General features: G+C 34.3%; 1 protein-coding gene across 1 annotated transcript; it reads left to right on the top strand.

The window, feature by feature from the left end:
- Window positions 1–12,633: 12,633 nt before the first annotated feature.
- LOC102617882 (uncharacterized) lies at window positions 12,634–13,362 on the top strand. Its single transcript, XM_006485698.4, has 2 exons — window positions 12,634–12,848; window positions 13,119–13,362. Exons 1-2 carry the CDS (start codon window positions 12,741–12,743, stop codon window positions 13,203–13,205), a joined length of 195 nt encoding a protein of 64 aa, XP_006485761.2. The 5' UTR covers window positions 12,634–12,740; the 3' UTR covers window positions 13,206–13,362.
- The last annotated feature ends 2,472 nt before the right edge of the window (window positions 13,363–15,834 follow it).

The raw sequence follows: 15,834 nt of genomic DNA, 5'->3' as shown, positions 1-15,834 counted from the left end.
GTGGACGAAAAATCTCGCGTACGGTGCATGCATCACACAGGATTATTTTCAACCAAACCGCGTTACTGTTCATCCGGGTCAAACCGCGTTACTGTTCAAAGTCGGACCAAACCGTGTTACTGTTCATCCGCGTGGTCAAACGTGGACTGTTGACTGATGACGTGGCGCAATCCTGAGCGTCCAAACTGTTTTTAATCCGATGGCCATGATTTACTCCATGTATCTATAAAAAGGGGGCCTCCCCCCCCTAATTTGATATCTCTGAATCCATTTTTGGGATCCATTTTCTGTAATTCCCTCTCCATCTTGTATTTTCTTCGTATTTTAATAAATTCCCATTTTGCCCCTAGTTCAATTATGAGTGGCTAATTTTCTTTCAAGCTTGGGTTGAAGGTGAAGTCTCAACATGTGTCATGGGCTTAATTTGGTAAATTTATTTTCTCTTCCCCTCTAGTTTTTGTGGATGTTTTGACTTCTCGTCGACAAATAATACTAATCTTGTCTAGTACCGCCTTGGTTTCACCGGCCCTCTAGTACAAAGTTATTATTATTTGGCACGATAAGCCCTTAGCACCATATTGATTAGAGCGTGGTTCATGAGGTGTGGATTCCCCCCTCATGATTTAATTGGCATTAATACGGATTATTTAGCCCATGATGCATGTTGATACGGATCCAGATATCCAAGTACGTCATTTCAATAGATTTCTCTTCAATTTATTCTCGTCATTTCAATTCCAATTTTAGAATTTATTCTCGCCATTTTAATTTAAGTTTTAGCATATTCCAAATCATTTCCACCACAAATCCAATCACCAATTTACAAAATTAATTCTACATACAATTAAAATCCACCTCCTCGTGGGATCAACACTCGTCACCATTAGTCTATACTACAATAGATTCGTGCGCTTGCGAGTACATTAAAATTTGCACAACATCTGGGTTGAGAGAAATTCTGGTTCTGATTGTATGGTCTAAATGGTGGCTGAGAGGCTTGAGGAACTTAAGGAATTTGTTGCATTGGTGGAGCTGGAGCTGCTGGTCCATTTTGTTGGAATCCTTGAGACCATGAAAAATTGGGGTGGTCTCTCCATCCAGGGTTATATGTGTTCGAGTATGGGTTGTAATTTGATGATTTTCTCATTACATCTATGGCATTGGCTTGATCTGAGTATGAGTCATGGTCATGTGGTTCTGTTGATTTAGCAGTCGATAACGATGCTATTTGTCGAGCAAGACCTTCAACTATCTCCTTGACTTCTTTAATTTCTGAACTTGACTCGCCAATATGAACCTCATTTACTCCATTAATTCTTCTAGTATTCCTGAGTGATCGACTCCGTTGTTATGAATTATCTGCTTGTCGCTGGAAGAATTCCCAAATCTCTTATGCACTTTTTGACATTAGCTCTCCTCCACTTGTTGTCATTAGCCATTCTTGCACATTCGGTAGTAATCCCTCCAAAAAATATTAACATTGGTGCCATTTCTCGTACCCATAATGTGGACACTTCAAAAGTAGCCCATTGAATCGCTCCCATGTTTCGAAAAATTGCTCGTCTTCTCTCTGTGTAAACTCTAAAATTTCCCTGCAAATAGCATTGATTTTATACACTGGGAAATATTTATTCAAAAATTTAGTTACCATTTGTTCCCATGATGCAATGCTATTAGCAGGCAATGTATTAAGCCATGAACGAGCTCTATCTTTTAAAGAAAATGGGAATAGTCTAAGTTTTACATCATCATCTGAAAAATTCTCATATTTAAATGTTTGACAAATGGCATGAAAATCATTCAAATGATTATATGGGTCATCATTTTCTAGGCCATAAAATGTGGGGAGACAATTTAGCACACTAGGTTTTAGTTCAAAACTCCTAGCAGCTACATTTGGGTATCTTATGCATGATGTGCTCAAATTAGCTAAGGGACTGAAGTAGTCCTTAAATGGCCTCTCCTGTGGTTGCAAATCCATTTTATTTTTAACTTGTTTGTGTGTGCGAAGTGTTTTCTCAAATTCAAGGTCTATAAGTTCAAGATTAGGTAATAATGACCTTCGATCATACATGCAACAAACACAAAAATAAATGGGAACAAAATTAATAAAAATAAACAAGAAGGAGAAATGATAGTACTAACCTTATTGCGCTTGTTACAATCTTTCTATAAAAACACACTAAAACAAATACGTGAAATAAATTAACTAAAAGTAAATTAATAAAAAAAATTACAAAGAAAATTAAATTGAAAACTAAATTACAGAATTTTAAAGAAGAGAGAAAATAAATAAATAAAAATTCTTAGATCAAAATGTAAATTCGTTATTTTTTTAATAAAAAAATTACAAGAAAATAATTAAAAGAAATTATTCACAAAAATTAATTCTATGAATTAAAATTACTTACCTCCCCGGCAACGGCGCCAAAAACTTGTTGTGCAAATTTTAATGTACTCTCAAGCGCACAAATCTATTGTAGTATAGATCAATGGTGACGAATGTTGATCCCACGAGAAGGTGGATTTTAGTTATATGTAGAATTAATTTTGTAAATGGGTGGTTGAAATTGTGGTGGAAGTGATTTAAATTATCCTAAAATTGGAATTGAGATTCTAAAATTAGAATTGCAATGGCGAGAATAAATTGAAGCGAAATCTATTGAAATGACGTACTTAGGTATCTGGATCCGTATCAACATGCATCATGGGCTAAATAATCCATATTAATGTCAATTAAATCATGAGGGGGGAATCCACACCTCATGAACCACGCTCTAATCAATATGGTGCTAAGGGCTTATTGTGCCAAATAATAATAACATTGTACTAGAGGGCCGGTGAAACCAAGGCGGTACTAGACAAGATTAGTATTATTTGTCGACGAGAAGTCAAAACATCCACAAAAACTAAAGGGGAAGAGAAAATAAATTTACTAAATAAAGCCCATGACACACTTTGAGAATTCACCTTCAACCCAAGCTTAAAAGAAAATTAGCCACTCATAATTGAACTAGGGGCAAAATGAGAATTTATTAAAATACGAAGAAAATACAAGATGGAGAAGGAATTACAGAAAATAGATCCCAAAAATGGATTCAGAGATATCAAATTAGGGGGGGGGAGGTCCCCTTTTTATAGATACATGGAGTAAATCATGGCCATCAGATTAAAAACAGTTTGGACGCTCAAGATTGCGCCACGTCATCAATCAACAGTACGCGGTTTGACCACGCGGATGAACAGTAACACGGTTTGACCCGGGTTGAACAGTAACACGGTTTGACTCGGGTTGAACAGTAACGCGGTTTGGTTGAAAATAATCATGTGTGATGCATGTACCGTACGCGAGATTTTTCGTCCACTGATATGCTGCCACGTCACCATCAACAGTACATAAGAATTTTAGTCCAACATGATCGTGATATCTCATCAGTCAATGCCACATCATCGATCAATACCACGTCATCGATCCGTCTATGTGAACAGTGTCGTGAACAATACGTGACAGTACCGTACACGTGAATAGTACCGTACATGTGAATAGTGCTATTTTTTCTTTTATACTCCTGCTAAGGTTTTCGACCGTCCTGAGTTCAAAAGTAATGTCTGTTTTGCCGTCTGATCTCTTCTTTATTATGAAATGACTATAATGCCCCTAAAATACATAAAATACTTAATTAAAATAAAAAACATGTAATTAAATCACAAGAAGGTTAAATACATAAAAGTAAGGGTTGTTAGTAAGATTTGAAATGTAAAATGACGGTTTTCTCCTTTATAAATATGCATTTTCTAACACTCAACATTGTGCACATATTTTGAATTTGATTTATGTTTCATGGTTGAATGAGTTGCATGCTAGTGTTGTCCCTATCCAGAATGCTGTGAAGTATGTAAGATCCTCCACCACGAGGCTACAGACCTTTAAATAATGTGTTGAACAAGTGAAAAGTCCAAACAAAACTGTCATTTTGGATTGTCCTACTAGGTAGAATTGCACTTATTTAATGTTAATGATTGCGTTGAAGTTTCAAGCAGTATTTGATAAAATGGCAGAAGTGGATAAACCGTATAAGACATACTTTCTTAAGAAAGAAAATAATTATGAAAAGGTGGGCCCACCTGAACATGAGGATTGGGAGAGTGTTGAACAAATTGTGAAGTTTTTAAAGGTATTTTATAATGTCACATTACTATTTTCTACCTCTTTGAGTGTGACTTTTAATCTTTGTTATGATACTATTGGCTTAATTAAGAGTTCGTTGACCTCATTAGAAGCAAATAAAGATCATGGGGTGGTGTTTATGGCTTATAATATGAGGAAAAAAATTTGATAAATGTTGGGAGTTTGCGAGGAAGATAAACAAAATGTTGATTGTTACCTCTATTTTTGATCCACGAGCTAAAATGAACTTTGAGATTACTTTTGAGATTACTTTTGACAATGATGGTTCGAAGGTTGAAGAAATGACCAAAGTAGTGAAAAATTTATTGTATGAGCTTTATAATGCATATAGTGCATTATGCTCCAGTTTCACACCATCGATGTGTAGTGAGAGTCTTCCTAGTGGTAGTTATAGTGGTACAAGTTTTTCGTCATTATTCTTTGAGTCTTCTAACACAAATTTTTTTAGATGCATCATATATATTGTCTCATCAATGTCATCATTGAGAAGCGGTGTCTTTTCATCCATTTAATGTAACTTAAGATTGAAATGCGCCATTAATGACATTATGATTCTAAAAGAGTCTTTAGAAGAAACGAGAGAGTTTTCTCATCAATTATGATTCTAAAAAAATCTATTTTAAGTCGATGCATTCTTTTTGCGTAAAGCTCTTTGCGATAAGACACGCTTTGTATCTCTATACATTGCCTTTCGAATTCCTTTTGGTCTTAAATATCTATTTACAACTAATAGGTTTCGCGCATTCTAGCAATGAGCTAATGAGCTACTTGATCTGTTATAAGCTTATCGACCAGAGACAGATCCAGGACCTTGGTGTTGGAGTTTCCAAATAATGATGGTAACAGTAGCCGCAGTAAGAAGTACAAATTAGATTTAACTCTCCACCTGTAAATATTTTCTTCTGTGTTGCATCACCCAAGTGATGTCTTCTAAACTCTACTTATTTCCTATAAAACATTAATGACAATGTTTCATTCTGGTTGGGGGGAGAGAATAGTCGACAATTGTGGAATCTTGGTTAAGTTTTTACTAATTTTTTGTTGTAGAAACTAACTGTTGCTAACTTTTTGTGTTGAAGATTGCTGAATATGGAGTGTAGTTACTCTAAAAACGCATCTTCTTCGTTAAAAAAAAGTTCTAGACATTTTCTTTTTCTTTATTAAGCTTTGATATTCATTTGTTTGACTTCTTCTTTTTAATTTCTCCTTTATAAATATACATTTTCAAAATTTTGAGTCGAAAATGGCTGAATATGGAGTGTAGTACCTCTAGAAACGCATCTTCTTAGTTTTAAAAAAAACAACCATTTTCTTTTTCTATCATTTTAAGTGTAACTTTTCTAATTAGTTTTTCTGCATCATTTTCACATTTCTGCATGCATATTTTCCTTTCATGTTTAGAATAGGTTGTGGGTAGAATGTTGTTTGAAAAAAAAATTGTGTGATTTGTTTTAACATTGGATGACATAATGAATTTCAAATTTTAGTATTTGCATTATCTTTGGTCTTAAGTGATGTTACGCCATGTTTGCTACTCTACATGTTGATGTCAGAGACAAATATGAGTTGCTTGAAGGAATAAACATGTCATAATAAGTATCAAGTGAGTTTTTGAGCCTATCATTTTTCTTGGAGAGTAACCATTTTGCCCATTTTTTATACAGCTTAGCAGTTTATTATTTTATACACGATCTCTAGATTTCTTTTGAGTTAACCCTTTAAAAAAAGTTGTAAAATTAAAAAAGAAAAAAATGTGTGTTGCTACATCTGGAGGCCCATCTAACTAGTAGATATGGAAGATTATTTAGAGCCCTAAAAGACGATAGAAATGTCATCTTTGATCCATTTAAGCCTTTCTAGCCATCCTTTTTGTGAAATATCCATAGTTAACCCTTTTGAGCCTTTAAAAAAAAAAATCTTTTCTTTGTCAAACTTATCATCTTGACCCACTCCGATTTGGAGTATTACCCGATATCTTACAAGTTTCATCACCTATTTATGTTTGAGAAAAATGTAAATAATTATTTTGTTTAGTGAAGTTATGCCAAATAAAAGCAAAAAAAAATTGTTTAAAAAAAACAATAATAGGTGAAATCCACCTTACAACTTGCAAAAAAAAAAATCTCTATATTTTACTCAAACATACACTTTGTTTTCCTTATTTCTCCTCCTTTGTTAGCTATGTCTCTAACCTACATTATGTCCTAATAAAAGTTCTTCTTAATTTTAGAGAACTATAGTCTGAAGTAGAAGCTAGTTATATGGGCTAAAAAGATATAGTGGTGCATTAAAAAAAATAAATAAATAAATTGGATTGACTAGCATTTTTATTTAACTTGAGATCGTATTATTTCTAAGCTGAGGGCATATTTCTTTTATCTTGGTGAGAGCATGTGATATCATTTCTTTATTATTTTCTCTCAATTACCATTCATTGGAGTGACTATTTTTATTAGGATTAATTTCCTTGTGAGAGTGTCACTACTTCTAGTGAGATTTTGGGGTTTGACCTGTCATTCTTGAAAGTAGCTATGACAAAGACTACTGGGTTGATTCATGTGGATGGTTGATGTTGGTGTGATATTTCTTTAGACTAGAGATAATGCTTATACTTTTATTTGATTGCTATCATTAGTCTGATTGAATAAACAATATTGAACAGAAAAAAAAATATTTTGGGTTTGAATTTTGTTTTCGCTTTATTTGCTAGGAACTAGCAATAAGCTGGTTGGAGGGTGTGTTGAGTGTTATAAAATGTATATTTATAAAGGAGAAAATCGTCATTTTACACTTCAAGTTCCACTATAACATTCATACTTTTATGTATTTAAGTTTCTTGCCATTTAATTATGTGTGTTGTATTATAATTAAGTATTTTATGTATTTTAGGGGTATCATAGTCATTTCACAATGAACGAGAGATTAGACGGCAAAACGGACATCACTTTTGAACTCAGGACAGTCGAAAACCTTAGGAGGAGCATAAAAGGAAAAATGGCATCGTTCACATGTACGGTACTGTCTACGTTACTGTTCACGACACTGTTTACATAGACGGATCGATGACGTGTCATTGACCGATGATGTGGCATTGACTGATGAGGTGTCACGATCCTATTGGATAAAATTTATATACACTGTTGATCGGTGACGTGACAGTATGTTAGTGGACCAAAAATCACGCGTACGGTACATGCATATACACATGATTATTTTCAACTAAATCACGCCACTGTTCAAGCCGATTGACTGTTCAAACCGCATGGTTAAACCGTGTCACTGTTCAAACCGCGTGGTTAAACCGTGTCATTGTTCAAACCGCGTGGTCAAACCGTGTACTGTTGACTGATGACGTGGCGCAGTCTTGAGCGTTTAAACTGTTTTTAATCTGATGGTCATGATTTACTCAATGTATATATAAAAAGGGGGCCTCCCCCCCAATTTGATATCTCTAAATCTATTTTTGAGCTCCATTTTCTGTAATTCCTTCTTCATCTTGTATTTTCTACGTATTTTAATAAATTTCTATTTTACCCCTAATTTAATTATGAGTAGCTAATTTTCTTTCAAGCTTGGGTTGAAGGTGAAGTCTCAACATGTGTCATGGGCTTTATTTGGTAAATTTATTTTCTCTTCCCCTCTAATTTTTGTGGATGTTTTGATTTCTCGTCGACAAATAATAATAATTTTGTCTAGATACCGCTCTGGTTTCACCGGCTCCCTAGTACAAGGTTATTATTATTTGGCACAATAAGCCCTTAACACCATATTGATTAAGGTATGGTTCATGAGGTGTGGAATCCCCCCTTATGATTTAATTGGCATTAATAAGAAATATTTAGCTCATGGTGCATGTTGATGCGGATCCAGATACCCAAGTGCTTCCATTATAATAGTTTCCACTTTAATTTAATTCCGCCATTCCAATTTAAATTTTAAGATATTCCAAATCATTTTCACCACAAATCCATCCACCCATTTAGAAAATTAATTTTACACAATTAAAATCCACCTCCTCGTGGGATCGACACTCGTCACCATTAATGTATTCTACAATAGATTCGTGCACTTGCGAGTTCAATAAAATTTGCACAACATGTACCAAAGTTAAATTAACCTTAAAACAAATCAAATTAAGAATCATATCTTTCTTGGCACACCATGCTTGATAATTGGCACAATGCTTCTTCTTATACTCTTTCGCTCCACAAAAGAAATAACTAGTACCTTTATCATCTGATTTCTTTTGCTGTTTCTTTTGAGGTATTGTATCTACAACTTCCTTATCCTTGTTCCTTTTTTTGCCTTTGTCCATGCCTTAGAGGTTGAGGCCAACTAAGCACTTTCTGTCTTATCTTTCTTCAGCCCATCTTCTTCCTGAACACAGTGTGATATGAGCTCATTCAGAGACCATGTCTCTTTGTAATAGTTATAGCTCACCTTAAACTGGTTAAACTGTGTTGGTAAGGATATTAAAACCAGATGCACTAATAAGTCCTCAGAGAGTTCAATCTTAAGTGCTTTCTAGTTTAGAAGCAAGATGAGACATCTCTATGATATATTCCCTCATATTACCTTGACCCGTAAACCTCATTGAAATTATGCTTATCAAGAGCGTACTAAATTCAGTCTTTTTGTTCATAACAAACCTTTGTTCAATTTCTGAAAGAAACTCCTTGGTTGTAAATACCTTTTTAGACATCGATCCTTTTGAATGTTTCTGGAATGGTCTTCTTTATAATGATGATACACATGTGATTTGATCTCTCCCACCTTTTTTATTTCATTTTTATCATCAAGGGTATTCTCTTATGTAAAAGGTGGGGGAGAATTAACCATTAACGTAAGGTCATGATCCATGATTGTGAGAACTATTAAGAGGTTCTCTTGCCATGATTTGAAGTTGGAGCCGTTTAGCATAGTAATATAATTGATGTTGGCAGTAATATTAGCAGCAAACATAACTAAATAAAGAACAACAAACAAAACAAGCCCATATTAAGCTTAGAATAAAGATAAATTCAAATAAAAGTAAACATCATCTCAAGATATCAGACATTCCATTAATATCTCATATTTGGACAAAAATATTAAGAACATGTCAAAAAATAAATCAGCCAAAAGAAATATTTATTTTTCACATGTAAAACCGAATAATTATTACATGTTTATTACCACAGGTGTACATGCAATTCTATCAAATATAAACTTTATTTTTAGGCGATCGATATTCATAGAAATTACATCGATATTCATAGAAATTACATACACACAACTGTTTTATATTCCAAAACAAATTAATTTCCACAAGAGAAGTCATTTTAGAGACATGTTGCTTCAATTAATTTATCTCAAAATATATGTAAACATATCAATATTTGAATTTAAAATTGCACAAAAAATTACCAAAAAATAAAAAAATTATGTTAAAACCTAGTTAATAGTCAACGGTCAACAGTTGATCGGTCAAACCATTGACTAATTCAGGGCTAAACCGACGCGAGTTGACTTGAACTAGATCCTAAACCATCCTTTAAAAACCCCCAATATCTTCCTCTCTTTTTTTTCTTTCTTCATGGGTGCTGTTTCTTCCTTCCTCATGTTTACTTCTCACCGGGCTATAGCTTCCTGCTAGCACGACTGTTCCTCAATCTTTTTTTTTTAATTTCTTTATGGCTGCTGTTTTAACTCGATAGCTTACTTGTTCAGCCACCCCTTTCCTGAACACTGACGGTGACTATTACTGCCTCTTACTGTAATTCTTAAAATAATAAAGAACGAATTCTCCAAATTTATTTTCTTAATTATGAATTTTCTAAATATTTATTTTGCTTACTACCAGAAGGGAACCACAATTTTGTTCTCAAATTCTATAATATTGAATTCGAGAAACCAAAACTTAATTTATTGATCGAAAATCAATTTGATTCTTAATTATTCAACATGAAGAGTCTCTAATACCACTTGTTAAAACATCACTTATAATCCAAAAATATTTATGTTGTATCATGAAGAATCAATAACAAAATATGCGGAAGCGTATCTGAATCCATAGTGCTTAATTGCTCTTTGGAGTAGTGTGGTTGACCTTCCAGATCACACGTTCTCTTGAAGAATCCTTTAATTTTCTTTGTGTTTTCTCTCTGATTATAAGATGTCAGAAGGAATAGAATGATACATGTGACCTAGGGCCCATGACCACTTATATAGACAATTTTTCTTATTGCCTTTACGTATTCCTATTTCATCTCATAATATTAAAAAAAATTACTTTAAGTATCTACACATTAAAGGCTCACACTCTATTAGATCCATTACAATCATATTATCGAAAACCTTAATAAATTACTTTTAATTGGGTTTAACCCTATATAATAGTCCGCAATAGATAATTATCCACATATAAATCCAACGTTAGATTAAAGATTCAACAATGCTAGATTAAAAATCCAACACATGGAAATGGAAAAATCATCTAATAAGGAAATAGGTTTTTGGATGCTTACTTTTGTTGTGAGGTCCCTCATAAAAGCAGGCAGTGGCTGGTTTGACAACAAGACAAATGAGTCAGATTCTATTCATGAAGATATTTGCGCGAAAGCTTCAGCTTGGTACCATGTTACTTACCATCCAAGTCATTGGGTTCATTGTAAGGAAGAAGGAATCAACCGAGACCATTTTCTCAGCTTCCCGCGGTACGTATATGACAAGTTGATTGAGATCAAAAGAGAAAACCAAAGCATCTGAAGGCCATGCCTTGAATTTTTTTAAGTGCGTGCATGTATTTTTGAATTAGAACATATTGTTAACACTGCTAATGAACGTCGAGCCAATTTTATTAAGCATCAAGGGTCCTCAAACTTTTCTTCCATACAGTCTGTACAATTACTTCAACCTTACAATATTAATATTATTTGGTTTTGGTTTGGTTTGTAGATTGTGTGTATAAATATTTTATAGTTGTCTACAAGTAGGAACGGCAATTTGACCCAGCCCGAATTTTTGTCCAATTGACCTAACCCAAATTTTTCGGGTTTTTGCTCGAATTTTCGAGTTTCGAGTTAGGGTCGGGCCAAAAAATTAAGGCCTGATCAAATTTGGGTCAGAGTTGAATTGATTTGAAATTGGAAAAAGATTATGAAAAATTATGACTTTTTAGTTTTATAGAGGATATATTTACATGTGTGCGTATATAAAAGAGTAATTTTGGGTGCAATACATATGAGAAAAATTATTTATTTATTTTTTTTATGTCAAGTTGTGAAATTGAATTATGAAATTGTGCGTTTTTATTTGTATAAGACATTAGTGTTTTTTTTTCTTTTTTATGAAAAATTATGGACATCTAAATATATAATAGCTCTAGAGCAATTTTGTTTTACTTCATTGACAAACAAAGCAAAATCAGACAAAGCAAAGTAAAATCAGACAAAACAAAGCAAAATATTTAAGGTGAGAGAGAAAATACTATACAGACTTGAAAAAATCCAACCCAACCCTTGCTCAAATAGGATCGAACCCATCCCAAATCGAAGAATAAATAATCAATGTTTTTATGAGTCGGACCTTTAATTTCAGTAATTGGGTCGGGTAGGGTTGGCAGAAGTCCGGGTCGGATCCGGGTTTGGGGGTGCCCGGGACCTACCCGCATGCCACACATAAATGCCCGAACCCGGACCATGCCCGAATTTTTTCTATGCGGGCCGGGCATATGCCTGACACTATCCGGGCACGAGCTTTTATTCGGGTTTTGAATTAAAAGGCTGGTGGCTGTGACGGCGAAGTTGAGGCTGATAAATAACGCCGGTGACTGAGAAGATGACCAAACGTTGGCTGGATAGCTGATGCCGTCGCTCGGTAGCTGTAGTTGAGAAGATGACCAAACGCGCAAGACGATGGCTCAGAAGAGGCGCGGTGGCTGCAGGCTGCAACTGAGAAGATGACCAAACGTCGCGAGGTGCCGACTGACGGAGAGACAGAGGAAGGTGGCAGCCCACAACAACAAATTGTTTCAGTGTGTGTGTTTTGTGTTTACTCTCTGAAGTCAAGATTTAGGGTTAGGGCAATTGGGCAAAATGGTTTTTTCGCATTTTATATTTTCTGCTCTTTTTTTTTTTACCTTAACAAAACCGGACACGGTTCGTGTTCCGGGTTCTTCGTGCTGTGACCGGACCCGTGCCCAGAAACAATCGGGCATTGATTTTTAATGACCGGATCCACTTTTTCTTTCCATCCAGTCAGGGTAATGTGCCGGGTCCGGACCGAATTTGGTCCAGACGGACTTTTTTGCCACCTCTAGAGTCGGGCTCTGGCTTGGCTTGCCATCCGGATCTACCAGCCATGTGGAGCGGTGCGTTTTCAGTGATGGAAAATAGATTTATTAAAAAAAAATTAATAATAGAAAGAGGTATTAAGCGGTGCGTTTAAGTCCAGAGTAAATGAGAAACAGAAACGCGCAATAGCATTAAGCTGTGAGAATCAGAATACGGTGCGTTTTGTTTCGAAAAGCAACACACAGTGGAGAACAAACGGGGAGAAGCAGAGAGAGAAAATGGCAGTGGCGTCACCGTATTGGGCGTCCGTACGGATCATAACGGGCACAATCCTCGGCGGCATTCTAGGTTTCTACGTTATGCATCGTATGGAAATCAGCTACAAGGTCCAATTTTATTATTATTATTATTATTATTATTAGCGCTCTCTATCTTAGTTTTGATTTTATTTACTTTCATTTTTGCTTATTTGCCTTGTTTGGTTCTCGAGAAAGTGCTTGAAAATTTAGGAAGATTCAGAATCTCTATTAGTTCTTTTTTATAATTTTTGGGGCATTCAAGGAGTAGTCAATTTGTTTCTCCGGTTCAAGTCAAACAACGCATACTACAGCTCATTCATTTTAAGTAAATTTTATTTTATTTTTGTTAATATGCAGGAGAAGATGAATGAGAGATTGAGAAAGTATGAGAGTGAAATGAAGAAGAAGCAAGAGAAGTTGAAGGAACTTGATGATTCCATGTAGCTTTTTAGTTTTTTTTTTCTTCTGTTTTTCTTTTTCAAACTGCTCTGTTCTTGTGAAATGATAGGGAAGCTTAGGTATGAAATGAAATTTTTGAGGCTTGCGTGTATTATGTTGTTTGAATTACCAAAAGAAATAAGAAATATCAAGTAAGCTATTATATTTCTTATTTTTCTTTCATTTTCCCACTTACCAAGCAAACCCAATTTGTTTCTCTCTAAGATTTTAAAATTAATGCGAAAGAAAGAGGTTTTATAATCTTGCTTGTTGAGCATAGGTGATTAATTGGAGCAATCCGACCAGAAGAAAACGGAAGTAGGTGAGAGTTTCTCTCTTTTGGATAGTTTATTTACTTAATATCAAAACAGCTTGAAATGAGTTCTGATTGTGTTATTTAATGCTGTGTTGAAGGTTTTTGCACTGTAGTTGGTCATTTTGTTTTTCCCTATCGCATTTTGAAGTGCACTTGTGGTACATGGGTTTGTCAGAAGTTATTATATTCTGAGGACTGTGCTTGAATAATTATGGGCAGAAAACCTTTGGGTCTTTTAGGACTTTTTGGTTTGATGGATGTACCTGCTGTGCAACTTACATTGTGTCGCTTCCCCATCCTCTGTGATTTATTTGATAAAAAATTTCGGTGTCTAAGCAATGTTAGTATTAGAAATTGCAAGGTAATGTGCTTTGACTACATTCTCGACAATAAGGTTGAGGTTCTCTGAAAGCTGCAGTACTTGGAGTGATTTGAGTTTTCATGGGATGCTCTTGCACCCCATTTGTGCTTCCGGTCTGTTTTCTTTCTGAAAGTTTAAAAAAGAAAAAAAAGAATGAGTAGGAGCATTAATCTGGGAAGAAGCAACAAAGAGGAAAGAATACTTTACTAGGGATTCCAGCGGTGAAAATTTGGAAATGCTATCGTCCATGCATGGCTAGACATCTTAAAGAGTTTTCAATGATCAATTAGTGCTCTCGTAAGCTAAGAAAAAGCGATAAAAAACAAACGAAGGTATGTTATTCTGTCATAGTCCATATTTTAGTGTTGCTGATCATTGGAACCTTCTGAACTGATTTTTCAAATGACATCAGCCATGCTTCATTTTTATAGCTAAATGACTACCAGTGACATAATGTGGTTGCACAATCTTTCGTTCCTTGCTTATCCATATCATATATGTAGTCTGATTGTCTATTATCATGATGATTCCCAAAGCTATTTCTTGTTGTTCTGTCATGTTCATTCACTCTTCGGTAGGAGCTTCCATTTTATTATCTGTATTTGACGCATGTATATCATCCTGGCTGATGCAGGAATTTGTTTCATCATGAAAAGATCAGTATCATTTCAGCCTTGAAATACCAAATGACTGCATTGCGTTGCATTCCTCAAAACAACAGTGGAAAGGACTGGCAAAGTAGTCATTGCTCCTGGTTTCTGTGAAGGAAAACGCGACGTGAGAGTGCCGAAATTTTGATTTTGACTTCTCAACATTGAAGGACAGAGTGATTGTAGTTACATTTTATCTAATCAACTGACCAATGATTCCTCACTTTTGATCAATTTTACAACTATAGGGTTCAGTTTAAGTTAGCTCATGAATTGATGAAGAAAGGCAAGTACTACAGCGGTGCATGATTCTTACAAATTACAATAAGACTACTAAATTGGTTTGTAGATCATCTTCTTGTAGCAAATCAAACATGTTTTTTACTTTTGAGAGACCAGGCTGATCATCCTTGGTCCTTACAGATTTGTGATACTGTGCTTCTAAGTGAGTGGCCGTAAAATGGACCGGACGAAGAAAAGACGGCCCAAGTATATCATATTATAAATGAGGGCAAGATTTAGTTATTTTCCCTCTTCACTGTCTAGAATGTATAATTGTTATTATTTTTAGAAAATCTCATTTTTTGAGTCAATATATTGAAAAGAAAATTGAAAAAAACTGAGGTGAGATCCGATCAAACGGAGGAATTGAAGTCCCATTTGTACATTTAGAGAAGCTATACCAATGAATTTATCATTAATTTGGTCATAAAGTTACTAGAAAAAAAAAGTAAAGTTATTAATTGAAAAAAGAAAAACTTTGGGGAGGTAAGGGAATTCATGAATAAATCTTCTATTCCAAAAAACGATAATTCAAAAGATTATGTTTCCTATTTAATTTTCAATATTAATAACACAATATTTCAAAACATTATCTCTTTAATGTAATGAAATAAAAAAAAAGGTTATATTTATTAATTTATTGACCAGAAAATTAATTTTAAATACTTTATAATAATAAATTAATGTTACTATACTTTATCTTCTTCTAAATTAATTCAATTAGTGAGTAGCTCCCAAAGTTGTGCTCAAGTGCTTTTAAATAGCTTTATTTAACTGGTCCACAGATTCAAATCTTGAGGAGGTAAAAGGTTAAAAAAGTTTATTTTAAATTTTGCCACCTGTATCTCTTTTTTATGAAAAAAAAAAATAGATTCAATTAGTGAGTACTTCACGTAATAAATATACAATCTAATATAATTTTATACAATCTACTTCAATGTATGAAGATCCCTTAAATTTTAATCCATTATATAACTCTACCCTTCTAAATTCTAGTGTGTGTGTAAGTATTTATAAGTAGAGGGA

Source organism: Citrus sinensis, chromosome 3 (genome assembly GCF_022201045.2).
Source record: "Citrus sinensis cultivar Valencia sweet orange chromosome 3, DVS_A1.0, whole genome shotgun sequence".
NCBI classification, from domain to species: Eukaryota; Viridiplantae; Streptophyta; class Magnoliopsida; order Sapindales; family Rutaceae; genus Citrus; species Citrus sinensis.
This window is presented reverse-complemented; position numbering and strand designations above follow the sequence as displayed.

Excerpts from the sequence above, each read along its gene's own strand:
- LOC102617882 (XM_006485698.4), top strand. The coding sequence starts at position 12,741 with ATGGCAGTGGCGTCACCGTATTGGGCGTCCGTACGGATCATAACGGGC. Across the intron at positions 12,849-13,118 it reads GTATGGAAATCAGCTACAAG|GAGAAGATGAATGAGAGATT; the intron begins GTCCAATTTTAT and ends GTTAATATGCAG.